The 27736-nt window shown below is 39.1% G+C and overlaps 2 protein-coding genes across 6 annotated transcripts in view; one reads left to right on the top strand and one right to left on the bottom strand.

Moving 5' to 3' along the window:
• The window catches only part of PRORP (protein only RNase P catalytic subunit), a 128741-nt gene extending 123636 nt beyond the window's left edge, over positions 1–5105 (bottom strand). For 2 of the 3 annotated variants that reach the window (XM_078053565.1, XM_078053566.1), the window contains exons 1-5: positions 4965–5095; positions 4610–4725; positions 2966–4245; positions 686–733; positions 77–209 (exon numbers count right to left, since the gene is read on the bottom strand). In XM_078053565.1, the coding sequence (XP_077909691.1) occupies positions 77–209; positions 686–733; positions 2966–3954 (1170 nt within the window). In that variant the 5' untranslated portion in view covers positions 3955–4245; positions 4610–4725; positions 4965–5095. Of the gene's footprint in view, positions 1–76; positions 210–685; positions 734–2965; positions 4246–4609; positions 4726–4964 lie in introns of all 3 variants that reach the window. The other variant, XM_036101969.2, reaches the window with a different exon arrangement.
• Positions 5106–5108: 3 nt separating this feature from the next.
• On the top strand, positions 5109–27618 carry PPP2R3C (protein phosphatase 2 regulatory subunit B''gamma). Of its 3 annotated transcripts, XM_078053568.1 has the most exons (13): positions 5109–5290; positions 10081–10208; positions 12471–12575; positions 13370–13482; positions 14157–14254; positions 16104–16174; positions 17682–17814; positions 18227–18282; positions 18360–18435; positions 19137–19273; positions 22192–22329; positions 24608–24667; positions 27312–27618. In XM_078053568.1, exons 1-13 carry the CDS (start codon positions 5242–5244, stop codon positions 27498–27500), a joined length of 1353 nt encoding a protein of 450 aa, XP_077909694.1. In that variant the 5' UTR covers positions 5109–5241; the 3' UTR covers positions 27501–27618. The 3 variants fall into 3 exon arrangements, with proteins under 3 accessions (XP_077909694.1, XP_077909695.1, XP_077909696.1); XM_078053569.1 differs by lacking the exon at positions 24608–24667; XM_078053570.1 differs by lacking the exon at positions 10081–10208 and having other exon boundaries at positions 5183–5290.
• Positions 27619–27736: the final 118 nt, after the last annotated feature.

Genomic DNA, 27736 nt, shown 5'->3' with positions numbered 1-27736 from the left:
TTTTACAGAAAAAAATTACCAATTCCTATTCTAGACAAGCAATCCACAAAAGGAATAAAATCTGTTCAGGACTCACCTGAGGTGTTGTCTTTTTGTACTGATCACCTCCATCTATCACATCCCTCATGATTTTGCCCTTAAGAAATTCATACTCTTCTGGACTCAGGTGAATAGACTCCATGGTTTTTCCACAGCCCAAACACTGACCGCTGTAATTACAATAGTTTGTGTTAAATGGTATCCTGGAAAAAAACTTTTTCTAAAATGAATAATCCTAGGACAAGAGGAAATTGAAGAGTAATGAAAAAAAAGAACATTATAATCTTTGTGATCATCACATGCATCCAATTTTTTATAAACCTGATAATAACACACATTAGGTGTGCCAGAAAACCCAAAAAAGTAGAATGCTGGGCACCCAGTTTTTAAATTCATTCTCAAAACACAACTGGGTCCCAAATCTGTAGAGGAAAATATCTCTGAGGCTTCACACAAGGCTCACACCACTTTATGGGAAAAACATTTTGAGCACTGAAAATTCTCCATATGCAAAACATGGCTTTTTTTCTTGGGTACTCTCTTAATTATCCTATCTCTAATGTATTCTTAAAAAAATTTTGATCAGTAGCAACAAAACCTACTAAACCCACATCAAGCAAGTTAAAAATTAAATACTGGCCTTTACCTTTCCTTGACTGTTGTGAACTGTCCTTTCCATTGTTCTCCAGGAACACTACAAAAAAAAGATTGCAAAACCAGATCATTAGGAGGTCAGATTCCTACAGAACCGAAAGATAGGCATTTTATTTAGAAACTCAGCAGGCAAGAGCTCTGAAAAGTTCAGGATACTTTCCTAGAATGGTTTAATTAGAAGAGTGGGTGATATACTGTGACAGGGCTAAGGAGATAATGGTACCCTACTGTGGACCTCCTTCTTCCCTTCACTTCTCCTTTGGTCATCCAATCTTCATCTTCACATCTAAATCTGCCTACAGGGGACCCAGTAGCTGACATTAATAGTGTAACCTATAAATCAAACTCAACTCTAACCTTCTCCATAGAGCTACCAGAGATTGTTTCTCCCCAAAGTAATTTCTTCCCTTATACTATCTTCTTATGCACTACTATAAACTGTCAAGTATTATATTCCCAATTAGGTTGTGAATGCCATCATAATAGATCTTATATCACCAAACACCCACAGGGCCTAGCCAAATGGAGGCATTCAAAACTACTTGATTTTTTTGCTCAATCAACTTACCCTTTCCTTTCTCTTACACAGACTACTATCAGCTTCTATTGATTCAATTGCCTTCTCTCCTTCCCTAGTTCTTAACTCAAGATCTCATCATCTCTCTTTCAAACCTACAATTGCTTCCAAATAGATCTTATTTCCAATCTTAATCCCTCTCCAACCTTTGTGTGTGTGTGTGTCTGTGTGTGTTGGCAGTTACCTTTCTAAAACTCTACTCCAGCGGCACCTGGGTGGCTCAGTCGTTAAGCGTCTGCCTTCGGCTCACGTCATGATCCCAGGGTCCTGGGATCGAGGCTCGCATCGGGCTCCCTGCTCTGTGGGGAAGTCTGCTTCTCCCTCTCCCACTCCCCCTGCTTGTGTTCCCTCTCTCACTGTGTCTCTCTCTCTCAAATAAATAAAATCTTTTAAATAAATAAATAAATAAATAAAACTCTACTCCAAGGTAACAGAGTAAAATCCAAAATCCCTGGCATTCAAGATTTTCACAACCTAGCCCCTCCAGTAATATTCAATAAATTTGTTAAATAAGATAATTAAGCATGGTTGCTATTTCAAAGATCTGTAAAGAGAATATATAATTGAAATGAGAAAAAGAGAAAAGGAATAAGTTTTTAGGAAAAGAGCCTGAAACAAATTAGTGGTGAAGAAATAAGTGAATAAAAGACTGAAGCAATAGGGGCACCTGGGTGGCTCAGTCGTTAAGCGTCTGCCTTCGGCTCGGGTCATGATCCCAGGGTCCTGGGATCAAACCCCGCATTGGGCTCCCTGCTCGGTGGGGAGCCTGCTTCTCCCTCTCCCTCTTCCCCTGCTTGTGTTCCCTCTCTTGCTGTCTCTCTCTCTGTCAAATAAATAAATAAAATCTTAAAAAAAAAAAAAAGACTGAAGCAATAAATAGGCACAGAGCCACTAACATGAATAAAAGCAAAGAGAAAGCAGAGAGCCTTGGAGAGAGCAGCTGGATGATGGAAAGATCCAAAATGAACTGGAACAATGAGATTTTCCATTTTTAACACTTGCATATCATGTCTGATCAGGGTCCCCCATCTGCTCTAACCATCCAAGTTAATGAAATGCATAGATTAAACAGATACCAGTCACTAGGTTTCAGAAGAACTTCTTAAATACTAATACGACCCAAAGACAGCTCCAGTTTTCTTGCTATGAACTCCAGCCACAAGTGCTACTTGTAAGTACATACCGTACACCTCAGGAAAAAACAGATGATCCTTCCACAAAGAAAAAAAATACATGAAAACATACAAGTGCTTGATAATTTCCCTTTAATGTGACGGAGAATAGAACTTGTTTATGCTACTACTTTTTTTAAAGAGAAAGAAAATTTTGTCTTTAATTTTATTTTTTTTAATTTTTTAAAAAAAAATTAAGGATTTTATTTGCCAGAGAGAGAGCGAGAGAGCCCAAGCAGGGGGAGTGGAAGGCAGAGGGAGAAGCAGGCTCCCCGCTGAGCAAGGAGCCGGATGCGGGACTCGATCCCAGGACCCTGGGATCATGACCTGAGCTGAAGGCAGATGCTTAACAGAATGAGCCACCCAGGCGTCCCAAAATTTTGTCTTTAAAGGCAAACAAATCCGAGAGAAGGAAAGAAATATAATCTGAATAGAGTAATTCTCAGCAACAACAAAAAAAGGAGGTGGCTGCTTTTAGGTAGACGTATTAAAATAAAAACATACATATAAAGATCAAAATTACCTCTCAAACCATGTTTTTATACTCTGTGCAAATGATTCCTCAGGATACAGTTGATTATTTCTTAGATACAAAAGAATGTCAAGTAGCTTGTTTGAATACTGATCATCTTTTATGTTTTTTCCAAAATCAAAGAATGCCTTTAAAGTTTTCAGCATAGGAATAAGATCATGACCTAACAATTCCTGATACAAATTCCAAGCTAGGTTTACATCTTGATGAAGAAGGGCTCCCTCTATACAGTCATTGTAGTTCTTTCTTGAAGGGATCATGACTTTTTTGACATCCTCTAACAGCAGCAAGGCCTCTTTCCATCTGTCTGAGTGGACTAATCCCTGGATGAGGAGAGTATACCCTTCAGATTCTAATCTCTTGTATCTGGCTTTCATGATCTCATAGACATCAATAACTTCCGATGTCTGCTTATGAAAGACGCAGAGATACAAATACCTGACCAGCAAATCATAGCCTACAATACCATTGTTTTTTGCAGCTACCCAAGCTAACAGAGATTTGGCCACATCTACAGAGCTATGGGAGTGGGCCATTTGAGAAATGATCCAACTTTCAAATTTAGCCTTTCCTTTGAAATCTTCCTTGAGTTTATCCCACTCTTCTGAATTCAAAGGTTTTGTTGGGAGTTGAATAGGGTTCCTCACAGGTGGCAAGGCACGATCTTCCTTATGAGGATTCATCTCTGATCTCTTCTTAGCCGCTCCAGCTGCAAAAAGATGGGAATCAGAAGAAACTTGCTTATTACTGCCTTCATCTCCTTTCCTGAGATATCTGGCCTTGGCAGTCAGCAGATTCACTGCTTTAGTATTTTGTGCAGACACTGTTTTAAGAGAAAACCACTTCTGTTGGTTCCAGATGCCGTAACAGTCTTTGAGAAAGAGAGAGAGATAAGAGTGTCCTGGGCTTAGGCCAAGATATGGGTTGTTCTTCCAAAGCTTAGGAAAGCTTCGAATACCAGTGAAACAGAAAGTCATCATGCAGTGAGATCAGCACCAGATAGAGAGATGTTTAAAAAAGCCCCTACTTCTGCAGCATAATTAAGGAATTGGGAGTGTGGGCGGAGAATCGAAGCACAACTTCTTAAAAGATGATTTTCAGTTTCTCACAGACAAATCAAGGATCTGCTTTTGAGGCTACTTAATACAACGAAGCCTGCTGAGTTCTCTCCATTAACAACCATCCGGGGACATCCGACCTCGGTCGCAAGTCTCAGAACCCGGGGACGGGGCAGGAATCCTCCGGTGCCTGATATATTCCAATCTGTGAACCTGAGGAAAAAGCACAAGGAGGTCCGTCCAGTTTGATTCGCGTGGATCACAACAGCCCTTGAAAAAGAGTTAGGATCCCATGGGAGCCTTGCTGAAGGAGGGACGCAAAGTCGAAAACGGCTACCAGGTGTCCCCAAACCCAGACCTAGGAGCAGCATGGACAACGACGAAAGCCAAAATCTAGCGACCCTGGGCCGGCATAACAATCCTCCCAGGCCGCCAAACGCGTCAGGTGATGATATGAGGGCGGGGGAGGTGGGGAGAGAGCCGAACTGACAATTCAGGTAAGGAAGGAAGGTCCACGAAGGGCAGTGCTGGCCGTGTACCGACCGATCATAAACGAAGTTCACTCGATTCAACTCACCTCAGCACTCACGCTTAAGGCAACCATAAGCACGGCCGAACTACCGCGCCCACAATGCACCGCGAGGGCCCCGGCGCCGGGGCGTGGCTGAACCTCACGGAGGCGTTCCGCCAGGCCTGACAACGATAAAAAGACAATTTTGAAGATGTTAGTGGCAAAAGGGGCTGTTGAAAACGTCTGCTATGTTCAGGGAAACTTTAGGGCCTTTAGATATCCGCAGTGAGCAATGAAAAGAAATTGTGAAGCAAAAAAATCTCTTCCTCGGGCCGGAAACGCCATAGGACTCCTGAATCACGTGGTACGCGCCAAAGTCCCAAGTTAAAGAAATAAAAACGGGGGCTTCCTTATCCTGCACCTTTAAAATTGGACTTGGTGAAGTTGGGCGCTGCCTTACAGAGGATCATTCTTCCATCTGTTTCATGTCGGCTTTCCTCGCTGTTAACACGATCGCTGTATTCGCCGCAGTAGCTGTAATGGGTTTTTGCCTGGTTAGCCGACTTCCGCCCAAGTCCAAGATGGCGGTTGAGCGTTCCTGACCTTTACGGGGTTGGGCGGTGATTGCAGTCTGAGCTAGTAGGGGGTGGAGCGGTTAGTAAACAGCAAATGCAGAAGCTGTTGCGCGGGAGTCAGCCATGGACTGGAAAGAAATTCTTCGCCGGCGGTTAGCGACGCCCAACACAGGTACCAACAGTGAGTTTGGGAGGGACTGCTCGCGGAGATAGGTCGGCCCTAAACTCTGGAGGTAGGGGGAGATCCGGGACGAGCAGCTACTGGGAGCCGCACTTTTCGCTTCTATAAAAGCTCTCTTGACAAAGGCAGAGGGGACGTGATTTAGGGATACTGAGAGGTTTGACCCACACTTCCCGGGAAAAGGATTGCGGGAATGAAGAGCTTATCTTAGCATTCACTTACGTGGCCTTGACCAAGGCTTTTGAGGGGTAATTGAGAACCCCGGTTCCAACAACTCTTCGATCCTACTACAACCTTCGATCCTACTACAACGACTTTTTACTAACACACTTTTGACTTCCCTCCTTATCCATTTTAGATTTAATCATCTATTTTTCCTTATTCTTTTCCTCCTCCTTCACACTTGCTTGTTAACCAGCCTGGTTAAAACTCTTTCTTATTCCACACGTGCCCTCAGGGCAGCCAAAAGTGGCTGGAGAACAACGGAACCGTGGTAAATGGTGTCACTTTGAATTCATGTCCACTAACCTAAAGTGTTTCAGTTTTTCATTTACACATATTCCGCGTTTCCCTAGATATTCATTCTCCTACACTCTAAGGCAGTTCTCATCTTCCAGACCTCCAGTTCTCCAGTATGTGCTATCTATTCCTTATGTTCAGTTGATAAACTTATGTATATATTTGAGAAAGTCGAAGCAAAGAAAAACCTCACCTGTTCCCGCTTACCATTTCTATCAGCCCTTTCACCACCATAGATGCCCATAAACTCTGCCTTTACTGTTCAAAATGAACTGTCCATGCTCCTATTTGAGACAGTTTTTCCAGTCCAACAGCAGATCCCGTTCCCTTTTATTCACTGATTTCACTCTGTTCTTATCTTCTGTCTCATATATCATCAAATTTTCCTTCTCTACAGGATCATTTCCATCAGCTCTGACAAACATGCTGTAATATACTCCACGTAAGAAAAATCATTTCATCTCACATCTCCTTCCAGCTTTTGCTGCATTTTTCTGCACTTCGTGTAGGAAAACTTATCAAAAAAGTCACCTGTATTTGTACTTTCTCCTCTTCTTCACTCTTTTTTTTTTTTTGTCGTCAAAAAAAGTATTTCTATTGAAGTATATTTGCTTTATTTTTTTAAACATTTTTATTTAAATTCACTTAATTAAGATGTATTATTGGTTTCAGAGGTGCAGATATGTGATTCATCGGTCTTATATAATACCCCGTGCTCATTACCTCACATGCCCTTCTTCTTTTTTTTTTTTTAAAGATTTTTATTTATTTATTTGACAGAGAGAGACACAGCGAGAGAGGGAACACAAGCAGAGGGAGTGGGAGAGGGAGAAGCAGGCTCCCCGCCGAGCAGGGAGCCTGATGCAGGGATCCATCCCAGGACCCCCGGATCATGACCTGAGCCGAAGGCAGACGCTTAACAACTGAGCCACCCAGGCGCCCCATCACATGCCCGTCTTAATGTCCATCACCCAGTTACCCCATCCCTCAATCTCCCTCCCCTCAAGCAACCCTCAGTTTGTTTCCTATGATTAAGAGTCTCTTATGGTTTGTCTCCCTCTCTGGTTTCATCTTGTTTTATTTTTCCTCTCTTCCCCTATGATCTCCTGTTTTGTTTCTTAAATTCTGCATATGAGTGAGATATAATTGTCTTTCTCTGATTGACTTATTTCACTTAGCATAATGCCCTCTAGTTCCATCCACGTCATTGTAAATGGCAAGATTTCATTTTTTGATGGCTGTGTAATATTCCATTGTGTATATATACCATATCTTCTTTATCCATTCATCTTCATCTGTCAGTGGACATCTGGGCTCTTTCCATAGTTTGGCTATTGTGGACATTGCTGCTATAAACACTGGGGTGCAGGTGCCCCTTCAGATCACTACATTTGTATCTTTGGGGTAAATACCCACTCCATTGCATGCCTGTTATGTGTCAAGCACTGTTCTAGGCTATAGCAGTAAACAAAACAGACAAAAGTCTTTGTCCTTGTGGAACTTAAGCTTCAGTGTTGGGAGAGATGATTAATAAGTAAATCGTTTTGGTTGTACAACTTGTATTTAAGGCTGTTTTCTTCATTGGTGTGCTAGATCCCATGTTTGCTACTCAAAGATGTATTCCTGCAGTTGTCCCCCTCTGTCCTGCATCAGTTTTTCTTTCTCAGTCATCCCTATCAGTGTATGAACATGGTGGTATTTCTCTCACCCTAGAGAAACTTTGCCTTAACTTCTACCTCTAGCTAAGCCTCATTGCTCCCCTTACAGCAATGCTTGTTAAAAGAATTGTTGATTAAATCTGTGCTGTAATTACTGCTTGTCAAGATCATCAGTGATCTCCATTGTTGTTCCAGTGGTCAGTTTTTAGTCCTCACTTTCCTTGACCTGCTGCCAGTCCCTGCCAGGGATATGATAGTTCACTCTCCCCCTAAACATACTTTCCTATCTTGGTTTCTGGGAGTCATACTCCCTTAGTTTTCTTCCCACCCCACCAGTCCTCCGTTCTCAGTGTTCGTTTTCTTCTCTCCAACAACTTAGCATTGGAGGGCCCAAAGCTAAGTAAGTCCTTGGTCAGCTTCTGTTCTCTATCTACACTCCCCTTCATGGTGAAATTAGCCATTCTTATGGCTTTAAATACTGTGTATTTCCTTCTGTCTCCTAAATCCAAATGCCAGATTCATATGTCTAATTGCCTACTTGACATGGCCACTTGGTTCTAATAGGTATTTTAATCTTAACTTGTCCAAAACTGAACTCCTGGTATCCTTTCTAACTTGCTCACTTGTAACTTTCCCCATCTGCTCAGGTCAAAACCTTTGGAGATATCTTCAACTGCTCTTTTTCTCTGATACCCACATGCAGTGTGTCTGCAGATCCTGAGACTAAGAAAATATATCCAGAATATTTACTCCTAACCACCTCCGTTGCAGCCACCATGATCCAGGCCATCACCATCTGTCACCTGGATGACTGCATTAGCCTCCTACTTACTGCTGGTGGCTCTCTCCCTCACCTGAGTAAAAGCCAGGGTCTTTCTAATGACCTAGTGGCCTTGACTCCCATGATCTGCCTTCCCTCATCTACTCTTTCCTCTGGCTCACTCCGCTGCAGGCGCACTGGCTGCCTGCCTCTTCCCGGATACACCCGGCACGCTCCTGTCTTCAGGCCTTGGTGCTGGCTGTGTCCTCGCCTGGTATGCGCTTCCCCGTTTATCTGCATAACCTGCTTCCTTGCCTTCTTCAGTTTTTTTGCTCAGTTTCATCAGTGAGGCTTTCCCTGACACTCTGTTGAAAGTCGTATGTAGGTATGGACACATGTGCACACGTCCACCCATACAGATAATTGTGTGTCCCTAGAATAGTTGAATGAAAAAGAATGAGTGAAATCATGAAAATGACTCCTGGGATTTGGGCTTGGGTGACTGGATGAATACCATTAACTGGGAGAGAAATATGGAATTAGAAGAATAGTAAGGTGAGGGATGGGAAGATTATTTTAGATATGTTGGGTGAGGATGAAAATATTTTGTTTTGAATGTGTGAGTTTAGAGTTCAAAAGCACTGTCTGGGTTAGTGACATATGGGACTCAGAAGTCAAACTACAAAAATTGAAATGAGGAAGAAAGATTAACAAAAAAGAAATGGCCAGAAAATAATAGAATCAACAGTGTGGCCTAAGGTTAAAAATTAACATGGCACATGTGGCAGAAATGCAGGCATAAGAGAGGTTTAGGGGAACAGCTATAGGCACGTTGGAAGGAAGTGAGACCAGGAAGAGGAAAATAAACTATCGAGAAAATAAGTCACAGATTTGAAGATTTCAGTGAGGGCTGAAGTGTAGGTATTATGGCAGGTTTTGAATAACCAGAAGGAGAAAAATTATCTGAGAGTATAGTTAAGTTTAGTATATTTAGGAGCAGATAAGATCTGTGATCTTGCCATGGAACCGAGTGACAGAGGTGACCCCTCTTCAGAGATGAGGGGTCACAGTTACTCATAAACGTTTATCCTTCCTTGACAATTGGAGGATCTTGAGCTGAAGAACACTGTGCGACAGTTGCTGTGGTCAATAAACAGTGTGACTGAATGAGACAGCTGTAGGCCAGCAGTAGGCGGGCTGGAGGGTAAAAGCAGCCTGAGAGGGAAGGGGTTTGTTTCCATTAGGTAGAGGAACAGGGATTGCAAAGCCGAAACTTCATGAGGTCAAGGGCTGCGTCTGTTTTCTCACCACAGTAGCCCCAGAGTCTAGCAGTGTTCTATACATAGTAGGTGCTCAGTAAGTACTTTTGATGGAATGAATCAGGAGCATGCCAGAAGTCCGTAAGAGAGACAGTGACTTGAGGAAGAGACAAGTATAGTGATAAAAAGAAGTAGAGGGAGCAACTAAGATGTGGTTGAAGATGCAGGGGAGGCTCTTTCGATTCTTGGTGTTTCAAGAAAATTAATATAGATGTTCAGTGTATAAGCACAATTTTGAATGTCTTTTTTGCACTGTAAATACCCTATAGTAAAAAATACTGATTTTAAGGGGTGCCTGAGTGGCTCAGTCAGTTTGAGCGTCCAACTCCTGATTTTGGTTCAGGTCATGATCTCAGGGTCGTGAGATTGAGCCCCATGTTGGGTTCCGCACTGGGTGTGGAGCCTGCTTAAGATTCTCTCTCTCTCTCTCTCTCCCCCCTTCCCCGTCTTCTCTCTCACTAAAAAAACAAGTAAAAATATTGATTTTGAAAGTGCTTTTCCCCTTTTAATCTATTTTGTTACCAGAAAAAAAAAGTGAACAAGAATTAAAAGATGAAGAAATGGATTTGTTTACCAAATACTACTCAGAATGGAAAGGGGATAGAAAAAACACAAATGAATTCTATAAGACCATACCCCGGTTTTATTACAGGGTAAGTGGTATCTAAGCATATGTCTCAGGGAGTTTATAAATGAAATGTTAACTTTTAAAATGGGATCAGACTCTTTTATATAAATGAATAGAGGTTGTATTTTAAATTTTATATATTCTTTCATTGTAGTTGATCTTATTGTTTTGGAATTGATAAAATCTCAAGTTTTGATATAAATTGGTATAAGAACACAAAGTTGTTACTTGGCCCCCTTTGAGTTATAGGCTTTTCCTTCCTATTTTTTCTTATGGATATTAGTAGTGGTTATTCTGTTGGATCATGTATCAGGCTTTTTATAAAACTTAGGTTTACTTGGCTGATCACCATTTTTAACTTTGTCTTTTATCCATGTTCTAAGGTGTAATACATTTTGCTCAAGGTTAAACTGAAAAATAGATTAAAATGGAAAACTTGAAGAGTTATACTTATTTTTCCTTGTGCTGAAACCATAAAGAAGTCTTTGAAAGAGATTATAGAAGACAGGAAGACCTTAAGAAAGCTACTTACAGCTGAAATTGAAGGCTAACTGAAAAGAATAAGACCTATTTAGTATTATGTAAAATGTGACCACTATAGAAAAGTTAACTGAAACTTTAGCTGAATGTCTCTTAAACTTGCTACCTTCTAAACTCAATTATAACATTATTTACAAAGAAAGTAAACATTGTTTTACTTCCATTTAGGAGCAATGTATTAATATAAGTGAATTATCTAGATAGTTGTAACATTTCTTCAAGTACAAACCTTTTCCAAGTGAACCATTTTTATTGGAAACCTTTCTGTAATACTGTTTCCCAGTCTTTTGAGAATTATATGACTAGGGCCGCCTAGCTGCCCCAGGGTCATTAGAGCATGTGACTCTTAATCTTGGGGTTGTGAGTTCAAGCCCCATGTTGGGTGTAGAGGTTACTTTAAAATAAAATCTTTAAAAAAAAAAAAAAAAAGAATTCTATGACTAATCCATGTTTGTCATGGAAAAGAGAAAAAACAGCTGATATTTTCCCATAACATTGCACAGAGATGTAAATAAATATTTCTACATGAATGCTTCTCCATACTTTTGTGTACACGTGTGTTTAATAACAATGGGATCATTTCATACGGACTTCTCCTGCTTTATGTGTTTCACACTTTCTTAAACAGAGTCCACTACACAACTGAAAATTTTTGATAGTCTGGGGGAGCAGGAAGGGAATTGATGTTTATCGAGTGCTGATGTACTTCAGAGCACTTTATATTCATGATCTCATTTAATCAGGATTATGAAATAGTATCTTATCCAGAAACAGCCCTTAGATGTTGACATGACCCCATTTCTGAACCAAGGACTCAACTTTCCTGTACTTCCAGTACCAACCTTTTGCTCTCCCCTGTGGTTCCTGAGGGAATTCCCTTTTCCCCACTTCTGTCTCTTCCTTCTCTCTGTGACCTCTTCTAGATCCCACATGGTTTCCTGTCTGCAGATGTGGATTTGTGGGATGTTCTCTCTATTTCTTCTCTCTCTGTCTTCCCACTGCTTTGGAGAAACCACCTACCATCTTTGGTTACCACTTCTCTCCTTGGCTGATTAGCTTGTTGACTAGCCACTGGAGCAGGATCACAGTCTCAGCCCCAGCCTTACCTCCTATGCTTCCTCCTTTTCCATTCCTTTTGATGGGAGGGATGGCATCTTAGTTCTTGGAAATGAAAGAACTGATTTGGACTGTGATTACTTAGCTACATTTAATGGGGAGAGATATAGACGACCAAGAAGAAATCCTCGAAGCAAATTGTTTGAGGTTGAACTGGAATGAGTCATTTTAAAGCCCTGTTTATGGAAATCACCCCAGCGGGCAGACCCTCTGCCTAGGCGGTGAACATAGTAGACCTTGGCTTGACCATCTCCAAGAAGTAACGTCATTCAAGCTCAAAAGGCATACTTTGCTAAGACCATGTATCTTCACTTAGTCTTATTTAATTCTATGTCAGTCTAAGGTTATAGTGGAAAGAGTACTCTAAGAATATAAAATGAAACTTGGGCTAGACCATTAGTTCTTTCTAGGCAGGGATCTGGCCTTGCTGAACGTTGAATTCTCTGTGGATCTCTTTTTGTTAAATGAACTTTTTAAATGAATGATAACTTGAAGTTAAGCAAAACTGAGATACAAAAAGTAATTTGAGGCAATGCAATAATGTAGAAATTTTATGAGGCCAAATATATTTTACATAATCCAAGAATAGTCTAGAATTTAAGTGTAGAAATTAACTCTAGTGTATTTTTAGCTGCCAGCTGAAGATGAAGTCTTACTACAAAAATTAAGAGAGGAATCCAGAGCTGTCTTTCTCCAGAGGAAAAGCAGAGAACTGTTAGATAATGAAGAATTACAGGTAAGAATAGGATTAAAGGTTGCTTTGGATGTTAGCCATTTCTTTATTTGTACTAAAGTCCTACAGGATCTCAGGGTGTCTTAATGGAGCCACTGCTGCAGAGTGGGTGAATGCACAGGCCCTGGAGCAATGATTCCTGCCAAAATCAGCTGCAGAGCTTGCCTGGGCACCGTCTCCCCAAGATCTGGGTGTTTTTTTTGTTATGTTTTTAAGTCCCTAGGTGATTCTAATGTGAGGCCAAAGTTGAGAACTACTACTATAGGGTCAAACTTTGGGGGTTCACATCCTAGCCATGCTCTGTGACCTTGGGCAATGGACTTAACATTTCTGTGCTTCAATTCTCATCTGTTATGTAGGGATAACAGTATCTATCTGCATCACATAGTTATATGAATTAAAGAGGTACCATGGGGGGAGGGTATTAACCGGCTGATGGGTATTAAGGAGGACACGTGATAAGCACTGGGTGTTATATGCAACTAATGAATCGTTGAACACTACATCAGAAACTAATGATGTGTACTATGTGTTCACTAATTGTACGCAATAATAAAAAAAAAAAACCTTAAAAAAATAAAGAGGTACCATATATGAAAACTTTAAACTTGGGCACTCAATAAACACCAGCTCTTTGTATTATGTTATTAGTAATCAAAAGGATAATAGGGAATGAGATTCATCTTAATATTAAATCTCTGCTATCAGACTATCATTTTAATAGAAATAACACATTTAGCTGATGTTAAATTTTGTTTTGTTAACTGTAACATCTTCATTTCTGAACTTCTCCTAAGAACTTATGGTTTTTGCTGGATAAGCACCAGACACCACCTATGATTGGAGAGGAAGCAATGATTAATTATGAAAATTTTTTGAAGGTTGGTGAAAAAGCTGGACCAAAGTGCAAGTAAGTTTAATTAAGTATAATTAACAAAGGAGTATGTTATGTTAAGCATTTTAAATGCCTGAAATAAATGTCAATGAAAATATAAATCAGTCGTGTGACAGTTTGAGTCCATTTCAGTTATTAATGAAATTTTAAAATTATTTAGTCAAGAAAATTGGTATGAAGTTATTAAAAGAAATAATAGAAGAAATAATAGTTTATAATAGCATATTTATATACTATACAACTATATATAGTACATTTATATATAACAGTATAGGCTTTCATTCTCTTTTTTTTTTTTTTAAGATTTTATTTATTTGACAGAGCAAGCGAGAGCAGGAACACAAGCAGGGGGAATGGGAGAGAGAGAAGCAGGCTTCCCGCTGAGCAGGGAGCCCGATGTGGGGCTCGATCCCATGACCCTGGGATCACGACCTGAGCTGAAGGCAGATGCTTAAGGACTGAGCCACACAGGCACCCCTAGGCTTTCATTCTTTTTGGGGTTTTTTAGCCTCTCATTCTTAAGGCAATAAAATTCAAAGATGTATGACTTAATATTTTAAGTTTTAAACTGTGGTTCTCACTTTGATTTTTTTCATTTTGATTTTTAATTGTTTGAATTCATGCTGTTTGCTAATTCAGTATGTTTGCTATATTGGCAGATGATTTTAATCTTTATTTCCTTTCCTTAGGCAGTTTTTCACAGCAAAAGTCTTTGCTAAACTCCTTCATACAGACTCTTATGGAAGAATTTCTATCATGCAGTTCTTCAATTATGTCATGAGAAAAGGTGATTCCATTTTCATTGTGTTTAAACTCCTCTATCGCATCGAGCCCTGCATCGGGCTCCCTGCTCAGCGGGGAGTCTGCTTCTGCCTCTGACCCTCCTCCCTCTCATGCTCTCTGTCTCTCATTCTCTCTCTCTCAGATAAATAAAATCTTAAAAAAATTAAAAAAAAAAAAAAATTCTTAAAACTCCTCTATCTGGGAATCAAGGAGGTTTTGGTACATGCTTTTACAGTATTCCTTCTATGTGAAACAACTCTCTTAGTAAGTTTGAATAAATAGCAGCATTTCTTTCTTTTCTTTTCTTTTTTTTTTTTTGGTAAAAGGGAGAGCATGCATGAGTCAGGCTTGGGGGGTAGGGGTTGGGACAAAGGGAGAGGGAGAAACCCAAGCAGGCTCCATGCCCAGCAGGGAGCCCAACACACAGCTGGATATCAGGACCCTGAGATCATGACCTGAGCCAGAATCAAGAGTCAGATGCTTAACTGACTGAGCCACCCAGGCACCCCTGAATAGCAGAATTTCTTACTTTTTGACCCAGATTTATTTTTTATTATTCTAGTTCTTTCCTTGAGGAACTTACTAGAGCTGAGATTTTCTACCATACATATGGGTTCATTATTATAAACAAAACAAAACAAAAACATGTATCCTAAAGATACTAGCTAAGAGCTATATATCAAAAGCTGAACCAAGAGTTTTAATGTATAGTGATTTAAATTATTTTAATTCACTGGTAATTCTATTTTACCAATATACAGTTGACCCTTGAAGAACACGGGGGTTGGGGAACTAACCTCCCATGCAGTCAAAAATCTGAGTATAAGTTTTGACTCCCCAAAAACTGAACTGTTAAGAGCCCGTTGTTGGCTGGAAGACTTACCAATAACATAAACAGTTGATTAACACATGTTTTATATGTTAAATGTATTATATACTGTATTCTTACAATAAAGTAAGCTAGAGAAAAGAATGTTATTAAAATCATGGGATGCCTGGTGGCTCAGTTGGTTAAGCGTCTGCCTTCAGCTCAGGTCGTGATCCCAGGGTCCTGGGATCGAGCCCCACGTTGGGCTCCTTGCTCAGCCGGGAGCCTGCTTCTCCCTCTCCCACTGCTGCTCCCCCTGCTTGTACTCTCTCTCTCTGGCTGGCTCAATCAGTGGAGCAGGCAACTCTTGATCTTGGGGCTGTGAGTTTGAGCCCTACGTAGTGTAGAAATTAACTTTAAAAAAAAAAACTCATAAGGAAGAGAAGGTACATTTACAGTGCCATACTATATTGGGGGAAAAAACCATGTATAAGTGGACCCACACAGTTCAAACCCATGTTGTTCAAAGGCAGCTTATTACAGGTTGAGTTGCCTGAGAGGATAGTTCCAAACTCAGCATTGTAGCATCAGATTCAAGTATTTATTAAACAACCTCGAGTTGTTATGATTCCTGTAAGTTCCATAATGATCTCTGAAGTCCTATGTGTACCATCTTTAATATTTAGTCACAGTAATTAACCTCAGTAGAATAAGAATAAATGCACCTTCACTGAAGGCGTAACATTACACCCACTGTCCCTTTTTGGTGGAACACTAAGTTTAGTGGGTGAAGAATATTTTCAAGAGCATCAACTTTATTGTTGCTTTAGGCAGGGTAGAATTGTTGATACCTGCCATTAATGCTATGGTATATTTTGATACAAACAATTTTGGGGTTACTGAATAAGTAATATATGTGTGTGAAGAAGTATGTTTGTAGAGTTATTAGTTTGTCCTTCTAATCTAGCTGTTTATCTCCTTTTATCCATATATATGCTAAAGGACAGATCTTAAAATTACATTTCATCTTCTTATTTATTGTCAGTTTGGCTTCATCAGACAAGAATAGGACTCAGTTTATATGATGTTGCTGGACAAGGGTACCTTCGGGAATCTGTAAGTATTAACCCACCTCAATAACTACTATAGACACCAAAATGTTAGTAGTTATCACTGCGTGTTGGGATTACAGGTGATTATTTTGTTTTTGTTTCTCCGCTTTTGTTCGTTTTTACAAATAATGTGTTACTAAAAGTCTTTTAAAATGTATATTGATCACAAAAAAATGTATATTGGCCACAAAAATTCCTTTTTTGATTCTTTTTTTCCAGCTTTTAAAAATAGCTTTCCAAAGGAGAAAATAAAAATGTAGTGCTTTAACAGGATTAAAAATCACTGAAGAAAGAGGAAAACTTCTGGTTATTCATGAGTGTTATAAATGTTAGGGCCAGAAATTTTTCAGGCTGACAAAGATCATTAAGTTTGATAATTTTTTTAATAAGGGAATATAAAATAGGTCATGATTTCCCAAACTCTCAATTCACAGTGCCCTTAGTATCTCAGTAATTTTTGCATAGTGCCTCTAAGTCAAAAGAAATACCTACCAGTTCCATTTATTAGTTAGTTCTAAACAACTTATGAAAGTATTCACTAAGATTATTATTATATTAGCCATTTGAAAAAAATACATATAAGTTGAAAGTAAGTAATATTTTTGCTTCATTCTTAAATTACAAATACTAATGGAATCTGTGCCCATGGGGCACACTGTATGGCCAGTCAAAACTGGCAGTTAGATTGGACAGTCATCCTCACTTCCTGTTCCACACTAACTTTCGTGTGGTACTTGCTTCATCACAGCAACCATCAAGAACCTAGCTTTGCAGAGATTGATGTCATCAAAAAGCATGTATCTCCGTCAGTGTTGAAAATGTGAACTACCTTGAGCTCATAGCTCTAGCTCATAGCCACATCTATTGTGTACTCTCTGGCAGATGTCACTGTCTCCCTGAAATTTTTTTAATATCCTGCTGCACCCCTGTGAGTTTACTGAAGCATTCCAGGGGCACAATTTGGGAGCTGTTGGTTTAGCCTTCACATTGCTGGTGGGAGTATAAAATGGAGGCGGGTAGGTGGGAAGTTTTCTCCTCCCCACTTGTGCTCTTTCTTGCTATCTCTGTCTCTCTCAAATAAATAAAATCTTTAAAAAAATTAAAAAATAAAAAGATTTTATTTATTTGAGAGAGAGCGTGAGCATGAGGGAGCACAAGCAGGGGGAGGGGCAGAGGGAGAAGCAGGCTCCTCGCTGAGCAGGGAGCCCAACACGAGGCTCGATCCCAGGACCCTGAGATCACCACCTGAGTCACCCAGGCACCCCCTTTTTGGTTCCTTTTGAATTTGGAATTATGTAGAATATATTGCTTATTCACAAATGTTAAAATTGAAATAAAAAGCGAAACAATGTAAGTTTTACCACTAACATAGTTATGATTTTATTTTATCATTAATATACTATTAATGCTGAATAATTTTTAGGACTGAAATTCAACATTCCAGTATCTAACGAAGAAACAAGATCAAGACAGTTAACACTTTAATGTTTTGATTTGTTTTGTTCTTTCAGGATTTAGAAAACTACATATTGGAACTTATCCCTACTTTGCCACAATTAGATGGGCTGGAAAAGTCTTTTTACTCCTTCTATGTTTGTACAGCAGTTAGGAAGTTCTTCTTCTTTTTAGACCCTCTAAGAACAGGTAAAAGAAAATCTTAGATATTATAAGGATATAATTCTAAATCTCAATAACTAAAGTCTTGAAAATGTCATTTTTCTACTATGCTATTGCCTTTAATATATAAAGATCTCTCATGATTTATTCGTACCAACTAGAACCAGCTGTGTGACAGTGGACATGTCACCTGACCTCTTAGTTTCTTCATCTCTAAAGTGGTGTCTGAGCTGGATAACCAGTGGCTCCTTCTGGTCCTAAGAAGCCAGTTATTCTGATATGATTTGCTATCCCTGATATGGAATATACTGGGGAGTTGTTCTTGATGAAAGATATGAAGCTTTAAAATACCAATTGTGTGATTACTCTTCTAAAATAATATCTTTATGAAATTGAGTTCCTCTTTTCTTAAAAATGAAATTGTGTTTGTTCTTTAAAGGGAAGATTAAAATTCAAGATATTTTAGCATGCAGCTTCCTAGATGATTTATTGGAGGTAAATATGTTTTTTAAATACTTAATTATGTCACTTGACAGTTACTGTCTTCTAATTATATCTCTGTGTTTATTTAGTTAAGGGATGAGGAACTGTCCAAGGAGAGTCAAGAAACTAACTGGTTTTCTGCACCTTCTGCCCTAAGGGTATATGGTATGGTTCCTGTCATAATGCTAAAATTTGAATGATCCATTCCTCAGTTAATTAACGTTCAAAGGACAGTTTTATACATAGGCTAATTTACCTTAGGATGAAAGTATTTTAATTACCTTAAGAGCTAGTATTCTAGATTACTAAAATTTACTTGTCATTTTCTTACTCTTTAATAGAACATACAGAATGTAATTTGATCCTTTCTTGTTGACTCAGGAGCATCATTATGGACATCAATTATTATCTTGCATGGTGATAAAATGCCACTGCTATCAGCGTCCACAGTGGCAAGTGTTCTAGGGACTGTTTGCTTTTTCCTTTAATTTCATTAGTCTGCTTCATTATTCTCTTGGGTGGTCTTCTGACTCATTTTGGCATCCTTGTTCTCTGCTTTTCAAGAGCCAGCATTTCAGTGCTTTTTATTGACTCCATCTCTAATTTTAAAACCTAGGAAAGTTCTAAAAGGTTGCAAACTGAAAACAAATGATGATGGAAATAGCCCAAACACCATGGCTTTATGCAAAGCTTAAGGGCTGTTGTGATAGAGAGTACAGGGATAGCTGATCTTAGGGCACTACCCTAATATAGTTAGAAAATCAAAGTATTAACCAATAAAAAGAACTTTTTGTGTTTATTCTTTTGTCCTCTAATTAGAATTTTATTTTGGTCATAAATGTCTTTTTATCATTTTTCTTCCCAAGGCCAGTATTTGAATCTTGATAAGGATCACAATGGTATGCTCAGTAAAGAAGAACTGTCCCGCTATGGAACAGCAACCATGACCAATGTCTTCTTAGATCGCGTTTTCCAGGAGTGTCTCACTTATGATGGAGAAATGGTAGTAGTTTAAATTTCTGATAAGTTTTAAAAATTTAGGCTCCAGGGCGCCTGGATGGCTCAGTCGTTGGGCGTCTGCCTTCGGCTCGGGTCGTGATCCCAGGATCCTGGGATCGAGTCCCACATCGGGCTCCCTGCTCGGCAGGAGGCCTGCTTCTCCCTCTCCCACTCCCCCTGCTTGTGTTCCCTCTCTCGCTGTGTCTCTCTCTGTCAAATAAATAAATAAAATCTTTAAAAAATAAAAATAAAAATTTAGGCTCCCACAGTTTCCACAAACCCTTTTCTTGATGTGATACAGCATTATTTTTACATCAGTATCGTTAAAAGCCTGAACTAATCAAATTGTGAATTTTGGGGGCTTTAATCTTAAGGTAAATTTGCTTAAAAATATTATGGACTGGGGGCGCTTGGGTGGCTCAGTCGTTAAGCGTCTGCCTTCGGCTCAGGTCATGATCCCAGGGTCCTGGGATTGAGCCCCTGCTCGGCGGGGAGCCTGCTTCTCCCTCTCCCACTCCCCCTGCTTGTGTTCCCTCTCTCGCTGTGTCTGTCTCTGTCAAATAAATAAATAAATAAATCTTTAAAAAAAAAAATAGGGGCACCTGGATGGCTCAGTCCTTAAGCGTCTACCTTCAGCTCAGGTCGTGATCCCAGGGCCCTGGGATCGAGCCCCGCATCGGGCTCCCTGCTCCGCAGGAAGCCTGCTTCTCCCTCCCCCCACTCCCCCTACTTGTGTTCCCTCTCTCGCTCTCTCTGTCAAAAAATAAATTTAAAAAATCTTAAAATAAAAAATCTATTAAAAAAATATTATGGACTCCTGACAAATACAAAATTTTAATATTTTGTTCATTTTATTATCAGTGTATCTTTTTTTAATGTTTCAAGTTCTATTTAAATTCCAGTTAGTTAACACTAAGAAATTTAGTGATTCATCACTTTCTACAGTACCCGGTGCTCATCTCAACAAGTGCCCTCCTTAATACCCATCACCCATTTAGCCCATCTCCCCTAAGGAGTATGGATTAGTGGGGGGGGGAAAAAATCCTGAAAAATTGGCAAATCCTATTGACTGTTTCCATATAGATGGTTCATTCATTAAATTTCCAGATCAGATAGTGTACCACAAATGCCGTGATTTAAATCTAAGAATCAGGTTTTATTACTTACTGTAAGTGGCTATATTAGTAGCTAATGATTAACATGCACCTGTCCTTTTATCACAACAATGCAAAATACTTAAGGAAATTCTGTCTAGCATTTTAAAAATCACTATCCTTGCTATTAAAAACATGTGTTAAGGATGTGATAAATTACCAAACCAATGACGCTTAAGAAATGGTCATATTGTCAGAAGAGAATTGGGGTTTTAGGTTTTATCACTTAGCTTGAATAGCAGTTTTCTAAATAACACCATTTTTAGCCAGCAGTATAGGAAAGGGGGGAAAAGGTGGAGAAACTGTGCTTTGTGACTTCTACAGCTGTCTACAGTCGACAGTGAGGAGCTTGTAGTATACTAATGACTTCTAGAGAAAACAGGCTACAGCTATGGATGGAGTTAGACCATGACGAGGCTGTATCTCTTTAGCTCTTTATACTGCAATTTATACAAAAAAGAATTCTTAGGGGCGCCTGGGTGGCTCAGTCATTAAGCGTCTGCCTTCGGCTCAGGTCACGATCCCAGAGTCCTGGGATCGAGCCCCGCATCGGGCTCCCTGCTCAGTGGGGAGCCTGCTTCTCCCTCTCCCACTCCCCCTGCTTGTGTTCCCTCTCTCGCTGTGTCTCTCTCTGTCAAATAAGTAAATAAAATCTTTAAAAAAAAAGAATTCTTAATCTTAGCCTAAAGCAGCTTTCCAAGAATATAAAATTTTTTCTAAGTGGAATCTCCGTGTTTTTACCATGCAAAAAAAGTAATGAGTATCCCTTTTTTGTAGAGAAAGCTTTGTTTTCTTCATGTCTTTCTAGCTTTTATTTGTGCTTTTTTGCCTTTTTTTTTGGATGAGAACAGTTTCAGTTCACTGTATAATATCGGGTGTTCTTAAGATGGCTTCTTATTGGAAATCATCTGATTTTAAAATGTTTAAATATTTCAAAGTAACTATTTAAATATACTATTCAAATATACTAATCTATTCATTCCAGATAAACCTTTTTTTTTTCCAAACCGACCACACTGAAATGAAGATACTAATTTAGCAGCATTGTACAATAGCTTAGTCACTGTCCTGTCCACTTCAGAGGCATAATAAAAGAAGATTACTCCTTAAGACAGCAACTCTCTCATAAGAAAATGATCTATGTCCCCAAAACTGTCCTGTACAGATTAACTGCTATGTAGAATTTCTAGAAACCAATATTAAGTATACAAATGGATATCTTATTTCATATTAAAAAATTGCCATTTTTATGAGAGACTCTTGACTCTGGGAAACAAACGGAGAGTTGCAGAAGGGGAGGTGGGTGGGGGGATTGGGTAACTGGGTGATGGGCATTAAGGAGGGCATGTGATGTGATGGGCACTGGGTGTTATATGCAACTGATGAATCATTGAACACTACATCTGAAACTAATGATGTGTACTATATGTTGGCTAATTGAGGGGCACCTGGGTGGCTTAGTTGGTTAAGCATCTGCCTTCAGTTCGGGTCGTGATCCCAGAGTCCTGGGATCGAGACCCGCATTGGGTTCCCTGCTCAGCGGGGAGCCTGCTTCTTCCTCTGTCCCTCCCCCTGCTCATGATCTCTCTCTCTCTGTCACTCTGTCTCTCAAATAAATAAAATCTTTAAAAAATATATGTTGGCTAATTGAATTTAAATTAAAAAAATTGCCATCTTTGATTGTAAAATAGCTTCAAATCATTAGATATTCACTTGAAAAGTTAATTCCAAACAAGGCTTCTAATGAATGTCATTTTCTTCTCTATAGGACTATAAGACCTACCTGGACTTTGTTCTTGCGTTAGAAAATCGAAAAGAACCTGCAGCTCTGCAGTATATTTTCAAATTACTTGATATTGAGAACAAAGGATATCTGAATGTCTTTTCACTTAATTACTTCTTTAGGGTAAGTCTCATTTGTGTAAATGAGTCATTGTTCCTTAAGATACACTATTTGATTTAAATTACCTACTTGGTAACAATTTTATCTAATTTGTGATGTTTAAATATAACAAAAAGGTTTACTAACAGATTTTATTATTAATATTTTTTTAAGTAGCTCCATGCCTAACATGGAGCCCAACATGGGGCTTGAACTCACAACCTGAGATTGAAACCTGAGCTGAAATCAAGAGTCGGACATTTAATTAACCGACTGAGCCACCCAGACACCCCAATTTACTAACAGATTTTAGAAGAAATCAAGTCTCCTTTTAGTTTTGTTTTTTTCTATTTTTAAAAAATATAAATAGACTAAATCAAAGCTGATTTGATTAGCTGTAGGACATCAAAGTGTATAAATGTGTGTCAGGGGCTATACTGGCCATTGGAGATACAGACATACATGAGAAATTCTGTGCTTTGGTGATCATAAACTAGTGTGTAAAATCCTTCAGAAGCTTCAGTTAAACAGTTCAGAAAAGGTAGAAGTTTTGCAGACTTTGGTAGTAGTAGATTCTTTTAAATGCTGTGCTGTAAAAAATAAAAATTATTTTAATAATTTTAAAATTATTGTATGCTGCATTTCAGCATGAAAACAGATTTGCTGAAATGCTTATTTTGTGCCGTTTAGTGGTCTCAGAGAATAACATGATGAGTTCTGAGAAGGGAAATTTGATTGTACCTTATCTGATAAGCATTCAGATGCACAAGGTGTAAAAATAGGAATGTCTGCCCTTTTTAAGACAAATCATTCCTAAATTTGAATGGTGACTTTTCTATCTGGTGGAATAGTTCTGTACAGTGGTACTTCTGTTACTTTATTTCTATAGCTAGTTTTTAGAAGACTGTGTGATTTTTATATGGTTAAGACAACAGTAAGAAGAAATGGCTTTTTATAAACAATAAAAATGAAATTTTCACATCTTTGTCATAAAACATTTTTCTCCAGAGGCTTTTCCTTTTCCATTTAAAATTCTGTGATACTTCAAAAATAACTATTTGGTTTCTGAGTTTCATAGTATGTAAAATTCATAGTTTCGGTGTTAAATTCCCTAAAACTTCCATAATGATTTCCTAGGTAGTAATGACTACAAATATTAGGATAAATTACAATCGCAGTATTAGGATACATTTTTTAAAAATTGAATCTGTGGCTAATCTGAGAATATCATACCAACCCATCACAGGGATGCCCCACTTTAGGCAGACCTATTAAATGAAAATTCAGTTTTAGGAAAACAAACTAAATATTTTTGGAAATTAAACACACAACCCTTTTTCATAAAGACTTCTTTAGAGTACCTTCTCTTAGAATATTAAATTTTGTTTTTAAAATATTTTATACATGCATTTTATCAAAGTATTTAGGCTTGGTTGTATGGGTTAAGGTAAATACTTACTGGCGCGGAGTCCTGCAATCCTAAGCTGTTCGTAGAGTCTGTGTACATCAGCATCCCAGTGATCAAGGTCGGCCTAGATGGTGCACTCTAGATTGTATCTCCAGGTCGACTAGTCTAGTGGCTGTGCGTGTACTCCGGTTCTCACCTACTTCAAAGAGATGACCTGTGCGCACACAGACATCAGTGGCAGCACATACACAGTAGGCACCTGCAGCATACCTATTTGACTATTTACCAAGAAGTTTAAGCTTCACATTCTCTAGTGAATGACTCTCGCCTACAATACTTATTAGTCCAACTGGATCACAGTAGTTTCTTCCGTTAGTGTTTTTTTTTGTTTTATTTTTTTGTTAAAGGTTATAAAAGAGAATTTGAGGGAGGCTTACCTCCATTTTTTTTTTTTTCTGTCAAGTACAAGGCAAAGTATGGGGGGGAGGCAGAGGCGGCAGATTGGGTGTCTTAAAGAATGGTGAAGGTATGAACAGCATTCCTGGAAAATGCAAGGATCAGGCATAACAGAATAATTGCCAGGTCATGTAAAGGCCCATCTGAGGTTGGAGACCATTCCTGTATAGTAGCAATAATGTGTGGCCTTGTATACTTTTTTCTGGAATTCTCAATAGCAAGATATACATCTAGAAAGGTTGATGGTTACACCGATCATTAAGTTTTGCTGACTGGATGTGAAGCAAGGTCAAGGAAGTTGAGAATATTGGCAAGAGTGGTTGAAATGATAAAGCCTGTGGTCTGATAGGAAAGACCATGGGACTAGAAAGGGGCCATGGGACAGGAAGGGGGGCTGTGGTATGTTTTTTATTTACAGACTTATTCCTACCCCTACAGGCCATACAGGAACTAATGAAAATCCATGGACAAGATCCTGTTTCATTTCAAGATGTCAAGGTTACCTTTTCTTTTCTTTCCTTTAAGTAAGCTCTGTGCCCAATGTGGGGCTTTTGAACTCTTGTGACCCTGAGATCAGGAGCCACATGCTCTACCAGCTCAGCCAGCCAGGCACCCCTTACCTTTTCTTTTAATATACATGATACCAGTTGGGACGCCTGGGTGGCTCAGTTGGTTAAGAGTCTGACTCTTGGTTTTGGCTCAGGTCATGATCTCAGGGTCCTGCGATCGAGCCCACGTCGGGCTCTGTGCGGAGTCGGCTTCCCCTCCCTCCCTCCCTCTGCCCCTTCCCCCTGCTCATGCACACACACTCTTAAGATAAATCTTTAAAAAAATAATATACATAATACCAGATAATCATCTGTATTAAGTGAAATTTTGTATGAAAGAAACATGACTATGAAGTACTGAACCGAATCAAGTATTTGCTATTATTTATTCTGAACCAATTGAGACCACACTTGGACTAATAATTTGTATAGTTTATGATTTTAGCATTGTCAGATTGTATTTTCATTGGAAGCATTCATTCATTTTGATTGAAAATGAAAAGAATCAGTTTAGCCTGCAATCCTTTGGCAGCCATTCCAGTGTAAAATGAATTTTTAATCTTGGTAACTACAGTTGACCCTTGAACAACACAGGAGTTAGGGGCAATGCCCCTCCCCCATGCAATTAAAAATCCATGTAGAACTTTTGACTCCCCCAAAAACTTAACTACTCATAGCCTACTGTTGAGTGGAAGCCTCACATAAACAGTAACATAGCTAACACATATTTTGTATATGTTTTACATACTATATTCTTAAAAATGGAGCTAGAGAAAAAATGTGACTGAGAAAGTCATCAGAAAAGGAAATGCATTTACAGTATACTGTATTTATCAAAAATATCCATGTCTAAGTGGACTCATGCATTTCAGACCTGTGTTCAAGGATCAACTATATTTAGGTTTGGGCACTTTTTAAATCTACTCCTTCAAAGGTCTTACTTGCTTTTGTATTATTAAGGAGCCATCAGTCCTACAATATGAAAACTACCACTATCTGAAACACATGCTAATGCTTCATTTTTGCAGTCACCAGCTGTGAAAAACCTATAGTACCTAGTACAGATTCAGGTTCAGGTTAAGTAACGTAATGAAAGAACCCATCCAATTTTAATTAAGTGTAAGATAAAGGCCAATTTCGTTTAATATAAATGAGACAAATCTGAAACTATTCAACAGGCAACCTAAGAACTAGTAATTTTAAGTTGCCACTAACCTAGAAAAGGAAGTTTCATAAACATACAAGATTAAAAGCTCGTACATTTCATTTACCTGAATTGTTTTAATCTTTTTTTTAAAGATTTCATTTATTATTTGAGAGAGAGAGATTGAGAGAACGAGTGGGAGGAGGGGCAGAGGGAAAAGCAGACTCCCTGTGGAGCAGGGAGCCCGACACAGGACTCGATCCCAGGACCCAGGGATCATGACCTGAGCTAAAGGCAGACGCTTAACCAACTGAGCCACCCAGGTACCCTTAAAGATTTTATTTATTTATGGAGAGAGAGAGAGCATGCATACACAAGCAGGGGGAGGGAGAGGGACAAGCAGACTGCACCAAGCACGGAGCTCGAGCTCACAACCCTGAGATCATGACCTGAGCTGAAATCAAGTCGGATGCCCAACCAATTGAGCCACTCAGGCACCCTGAATTGTTCTAATCTTTTTAAGATATAATTTGCCTCCTTAAATGCCACTGGATCCTCTGAGTAATTTTACTACAAAAAGATTAGAAAACATGTATCTAATTCCTTGTAAATACTCATACAGTATACCTCATAATATAGAAGTATTTCCATCTATTCTAGTAAATTTTAGCACAATTTCATTGTCATTCTGGATGACTAATTCTTTAAAACTGAACCTCCCCCACCCACCACCCATCTTAGATCCAGAGTATAAAAGGTTGACATCTATATTGGAAATGAAGCTTTGTCATTATCTTGGCTTTGGAAGCACTTATGTTTTTAGTTGGAGCTGAGTTTGCACTTAAAGCAAGACCTTACATTACCACCAATTAGAAGACAATAGAAAAGTTTAAGATACTTAACACGTATTCAAAGAATACTGCATTAGTTTTGCCACTAATCAGCTATGTAGTTTGGATTAGGTTAAACTCTGAGCCTGTTTCTTTCTCTTTTAAGATGAGGGAGAGTGGGGCGCCTGGGTGGCTCAATCACTTAGGCATCTGCCTTCGGCTCAGGTCACACGATCCCAGGATCCTAGGATCCTAGGATCAGGTTCCGAGTCGGGCTTCCTGCTCCATAGGGAGTCTGCTTCTCCCTCTCCCTCTGCCTGCTGCTCCCCCTGCTTGTGCTCTCCCCCCCACCCCTGCTCTGTCAAAATAATAAATAAAATCTTAAAAAAAAAAAAAAAAAGGATGAGGGATAGCTATCACATACCTAAGGAATCTTCCAGGAAAATTCTATGATTGTACATAGAGAAAAGGAGGTTGCCTGTGTGTGAACTGGAAAAGAAAAAACTAGAACAAAAATTTTACATAAGCTCAAGTGCCAGCCTGGAATTTCACAGCACTTGTATAATAGAAATTTAGTGGATCAGATCCCAGATTTCATTGTGTTTTTCTCTCTCTCACAGGATGAAATCTTTGACATGGTTAAACCAAAGGATCCTTTGAAAATCTCTCTTCAGGATTTAATCAACAGTAATCAAGGAGACACAGTCACCACCATTCTAATCGATCTGAATGGCTTCTGGACTTATGAGAACAGAGAAGCTCTTGTTGCAAATGACAATGAAAACTCTGCAGACCTTGACGATACATGATCTCTCAAAAGACTAGACGGTGTTCATTAAGATAAGCTTGAATGCTGCACGCAAAACCTTTCAAGCACAATCCTTAGAAACAAACAGCCTAAATAAAACACTTTATATGCCTATAGAATACAGCAAATGTTCTGATTATTGGAATCTTGGTTGCAGTAGTTTGGAAGCAGTAGGACCAAATGTTGTTTTAGGAGATATTAAATTCTTGTTCCACTTAGCTCAAATATGGCAAGTGT

Source organism: Halichoerus grypus, chromosome 8 (genome assembly GCF_964656455.1).
Source record: "Halichoerus grypus chromosome 8, mHalGry1.hap1.1, whole genome shotgun sequence".
In the NCBI taxonomy this organism is placed as follows: Eukaryota; Metazoa; Chordata; class Mammalia; order Carnivora; family Phocidae; genus Halichoerus; species Halichoerus grypus.
The sequence above is the reverse complement of the archived record's forward strand: the minus strand, read 5'-3'. Positions and strand labels throughout refer to the sequence as shown.